The sequence below is a fragment of the Galeopterus variegatus genome, unplaced genomic scaffold, assembly GCF_000696425.1.
Source record: "Galeopterus variegatus unplaced genomic scaffold, G_variegatus-3.0.2 Scaffold4663, whole genome shotgun sequence".
NCBI classification, from domain to species: domain Eukaryota; kingdom Metazoa; phylum Chordata; class Mammalia; order Dermoptera; family Cynocephalidae; genus Galeopterus; species Galeopterus variegatus.
In genome coordinates this window covers 77,717-82,729 of record NW_007730774.1, presented here as the reverse complement: position 1 = coordinate 82,729, position 5,013 = coordinate 77,717, and the positions used below count along the sequence as shown (strand labels likewise).

The following is a 5,013-nucleotide window of genomic DNA, read 5'->3' as shown; positions in this document are numbered from 1 at the left end:
CCACCCAAAGTTCTGCAACGACCTAAGATTATCTTCAGGCATCTCCTAAAGTAAGTGGCATCATTTGAACGGATCCCATTTCCAGGGAGGCACTGTGTAAGGTATGCAGCAAGAAGAGAATACGATTGCCACCTACAGACAGAAGTGGCACTCCCTTTGCAAGAGTTGGCCAATCAAATTTAAATGTGGGAAAAAAAAAATTCAACCAAGTCTCCTCCCTCCAACCTCTTCCAAAAACCACCACACCATATTACTTCATTTAGAATTACTTTCAAGTCATACAATCATCTCTAGGCATTCTGCCTCTTCATTATCATCATCCTATTTCTAATTTCCCAGAAACATTGTGCTGTTCAACTATCTACTTATACACCATTTGAGAGCCAAAGAGAATGCAAGCCAAGGAATTTCAAGCAGGCGAAGGCATCGGAGTGGAAGTATAAGTCTGCTTACCTGATATGAATGGGACCACTCGGAATATATCTGACAGTCTGCTATTAACTGGTTCATATGGGGAATCTTCAAGCAGATCATTTCCTAAAACAGAAAGATTGGGCTTAGATCTTAAAAACAGATATACTTAAAGCAGTTTTTCACTGTTGAATTTGAGTTCTAATTATTTGGTGATAGTGTAACAAAAAGATGCTGAAACTTTAAAAAATTTCAAATGCATCTATTTGGCTACAGTTATTTCTTTTCATTCCCTCTGCCTTTGTTGTCCTTGTTCTCCCCAGAGTGCCATGAAAACATTGGCGAACAACCCAGCCTGATCTTGCCAGAAAACTCTCCCACTCTTTGCAAAGCAATGAAATCAGAGAGGAAAGAGCCAGTGACGTCACAAGCACGGCTTACCTCCTAGAGCCAATGGAAGAAAGGTGACCCAGAAGAGGCCCCCATTTGTTTGCTCCCCAAACATGGCATGTGCTCAGAAAGCTGGTACCCCTGCAATCAAACTGTCCATTTCTGAAATAAGTTTTCATCAATAGATTCTGGAGGAAGTGGCAGCTGACAGGTCAAATCTGTGTATTACAAATTCTTAGTGTGAGTCTCAGTGGAGAATGAATGCACAGGATGCTAGTGTTAGATTTGCAAACGTGAGCCACGTGTGGCACTCAAGAACCAAAAATTATCATTGGAATGGATGGCTGTGACCATCCATTCCAAGTGGATCTTCCTCTCCCTGAGACACTTCTGTGTTAACCAAGGTTGAACCAACCAGCTGGTTCAAGACTCAGCTAATCTAAGATGACAAATGGTTTCTCACACATCTGCCTTTGATCACGTTTGAAGGGGGCAAAGATAGAATAGATTCTACCGGACCTTTTACACTTCTTTATCTTAGAATAGGTGGAAGGGAGGAAGGCAGAAAACCCCAGGCAAGATGCAGAGCAAGCCTTTGTATTATTATTCTGTGAAGCCAGCTAAGACCTCAGGCCTGTTCTCTTGGAGAGAAATCCGAGGTTCCTTGGGTGGCCTTATAACGGGTTCCTTTTCCGATGCTCTGACCGGGTTTTGGAGAGGTCAGCAGGGTCCCGGAGACGCCCCCCCTCTCCCGACGCCCTCATGGGTTTTCCAACAACCAGGCCCCACAGTCCTGCTGGGCTGCAGCAAACACCAGCTGCCGATGTCCCTGGGGGCCAATGAAAGGTCCTCACTCCGCAGCTGGGGAGCCGTGAGTGGAGCATGAGATCAGCTGGCCCAGGGACCTAGGGGCCAGCCTGCCTTCTGGAAGGGAAAGGGGTGGGACGGGGATGGGACGGGGGCAGGGCGGCGGGCGCGTACCCTGCAGGCTCTGGTACATGCTCCAGTAGATGCGCAGGCAGTTCTTCTCCTTCTTCATGCCCCGCTTGCAGCGGCAGTTGTAGAGCGACTTCTGCTTCAGGGCCTCCATGGCGCTGCGGCACTCACCCTTAGCCTCGAGGCCCGATGCCAGGCTGAAGTTGGTCTCCTTGCCTGCCACGCACTGCCTCAGCGTGCGGTACTTGGTGCTGCAGCTCTGCTCCTTCAGGCACTGATCGCTGGCTTTCACGCAGTCCAGGCGGTCCCCGCCGCTCACCTCGGCGGACAGGAGCAAGTCTGAGGGGTGGAAGGGAGGGAACCTGAGCGCGGCCGGGCGGGGACCCCGACGTCCGCGCCCCGGGGGAGGGCGCCCGGGGGAGGACGAGGATGCTGGACCAGCCTAAGGGGGCGCCCTGCGCAGGGAGCGGGTCCCCCCTCCACTACTCGAGTCCATTTTCCCGCCCCGGAACTTCTCGCCATCCCCGTCCTCCCGGGCCCACAGGAGAGGTGGCGCAGGCTCAACCCGCCGGCCTTGCGCGCTGTGCCCCGGAGTCTGCGCTGCCCACCGCGCGCGCGGGCCCCGCCGCGCAGGAGCAGCCCGGCCCGGCTGAAGCCCCTGGGCTTTCCGAGGAGGAGCGCGGTGGAGGACTACACGCGGGGTGGGCGAGCCGTGTTCCGCTGCCGGCCCGGCGAGGAGCGCCGAGACGCTATTCGGGGAAAAGTTTTCCCTTGGAACTTTGCTATCCCTGCCCAAGGCTTACCCACATTCCACCTGCCCGCCGCGCTTCCGCCAGCTCCCCGGGACTTGCAAGGGGCGCCGAGCCCGGGGCTACAGGGTTCGGACCCCTGAGTTCCCCGCCAGGCGGGGTCATTAAAAACCACAGAAAATAAAAACCAAGCACGAAAAGCTGCAGGCAGTGCCGCGCCGCCACCGCTTCCCAAGCCCGGGGATTCACGATCCCCTTCCCCAAAATGAAACTTCTTCCTCGCACACCCCCCGCACCGCGCCGCGATTTGGGGGGGAGGGGGGGAGATGCCGCAAGTAACCCTCCGAAAGACTCAGAATAAGAAAGCCAGCGGCGGCCTCAACTTACCCAGGAGCGGCAGCGCGAAGTACAGGGTCGCCAGGAACATGGTGCCGGCGCGCAGCTGGTCCCCGCCCCCCAAAAGATCCCGAGCCGCCGCAGGGTCTCGCCGCGGGAGCTCAGCATGCAGCGGTCCCCGGACGGCTGCGCTCTTCTGGCCGCCCAAAGTTCAGCTCCATCCAGGGCGAGAAGAAACTCCCGGTCGGTCAGCCGCCACCGCTGCCGGCGGCTCAGCTCCGGGCAGGCGGCGGGCGCGAGGGCAGGAGCTGGTTCCGCTTTTAGGGGTTCAGGTCCGACCCAACCTGGAAGGGAGAGCGCGCTTTGAAAAGAGAGCCGATAGGGCTGGACCCTCCCCCCACCGCCCGTCTCCCCTCCCCCGCTCCCGCCTTGGGGGACTTTCTAAGGCCGGGGCGAGGACCCACCCCCATCCGGGTCGGGGGGCGGGGGGTGCATGTGAGTGTATTCCGGGGAGGCCGCCAGCACGGGCGGGGAGGGGGCTGGAGAGGTCCGACATGGGCTCCCAAAGTCCAAGGGGGTGTCTATCGGGTGCAACCCAAGAGGCTGAAGGAAAGCAAATAAATAAGCGTTACTTTCCGAGCGCCGCCGGCGGAGCCGGCCCCTGCCTGGAGTCGGAGCCTTGGCGGCTGCGGCGCCTGTGACGGCGGCGGCAGCTCCCCAACCAGCCCTGGCGTGGAAAGAGCCCCTTCTCCCGGGAAGTTGGCCGCCCCCTCCTCGCGCCCTCTCGCTCGCTCAGCCGCCGGCCCTCCTTGCCCAAGCCACCAATCGCTACCCCCCAGTCGCCTTGTCCTCCTCCCCCCGATGGACGCCTCCCCGACCTCGCCTCCTTTCAGAGCAGCTGGGGAACCCACGTCCCGGCTGGGGCCGAAACCCGGATCGTGCGCCCCTACCCGCCGCTAGTCCTCCGCTCCCCCCCTGGCATCCGCGCCTCTCGCACACTGGCCCAGCGCCCGGGAGTCGGGCGCATCCACAGCACCGCCCCGGGAGAGCGCGCCGGTCCGCAGCCCCCGCGCGCCGGGCAGGTGCAGCCCCGCGCCACGAGCGCCCCCCCCCGGGACCCAAAGTTGGGGGGCGCCGGCAAGACTGGAAGAGGGAGCTGGAGGGAGGGCGTGGGGCGGCGATGGGCTCCCAATGAGAAGGAGAAAACTCTGTCCAACTGCCACCAACCTGGACTCAACCGACCGCGTCCAGCTGCGGCTAGGAGCCAGTTTGTTTATTTATTTTTTGAGGGGTGTCCCCGCCCCCTCCTTCCCTTTCCGGGCTCACTTTCTCTGCGCTGGGAAAAAAGAGCGATAATCTTCTAGAGCTCAAAGGGCCGAGTTGGGCCGGACGATTTCCGAGCAGAGCCTCCAGCGTGGATGCCCATTAGGGATGTTAGTGGTTATTGGAAGCGGCGCGGAGGATGGCGTGTTCCGAGTCCAGATTTCTCCTGGCCAGAGCACCCTCTCCTGCTCGCGTCGTCCCACAGCACACCCGCCAGTCCCTTCCGAAGCTCGCTCACACGGTCGCCGCGGATGCACACGCTCTCCCGCGGTGGGACCCGCGCGCGCGCACCGGACGCCCAGCGCTATGCAGCCCGCCAGGCGCTGCCAGTCACCTCACCTCTCCCTGTCTTTCTCCCCAACGCGCCTCTCTCTCTCTCTCTCTCTCTCTCTCTCTCTCTCTCTCCACATACACACACACACACACACACACACACACACACACAAGGGCACAATACACAAGGGTTCTTTCTTCTTGGAGCAATCCAGCCAGACCCTTCTTCCTAACACAAAGTTTCCCCCCACCCCCGTCACTCGCGGCTGTGACTCAAGACTTGGCGCGTTGAAGACACACTCAGAAACAGGCCCAGAGCGGCGATCGCGGGATGCCCCCACCCGTTCGTCCACGCCGTCGCGCGCACTCACACCCACAGACACTCACACGTGCACACGCAGTCTCTAGCTCTCTCCTTGAGCGTGGACAACGAGACAAAAGCGCAGCCCCAAGCCCACTGCATTTGAACCCGGTGAGAGCTGGCTTTGGGAAATTTATAAGCTGACCTCCATCTTGGCTGTTTCAAGAGTCGATTTAAAAAAAAAAAATCCAGACGCACGCACAGCCCTTCACCCCAACACCTGGGACCCGCCCG

General features: G+C 59.1%; 1 protein-coding gene across 1 annotated transcript; it reads right to left on the bottom strand.

The window, feature by feature from the left end:
* Positions 1-409: 409 nt before the first annotated feature.
* LOC103603526 (GDNF family receptor alpha-1-like) lies at positions 410-3,173 on the bottom strand. Its single transcript, XM_008588067.1, has 3 exons — positions 2,874-3,173; positions 1,783-2,076; positions 410-537 (listed from the first exon to the last, which is right to left on the bottom strand). Exons 1-3 carry the CDS (start codon positions 2,911-2,913, stop codon positions 410-412), a joined length of 462 nt encoding a protein of 153 aa, XP_008586289.1. The 5' UTR covers positions 2,914-3,173.
* Between the last annotated feature and the right edge of the window lie 1,840 nt (positions 3,174-5,013).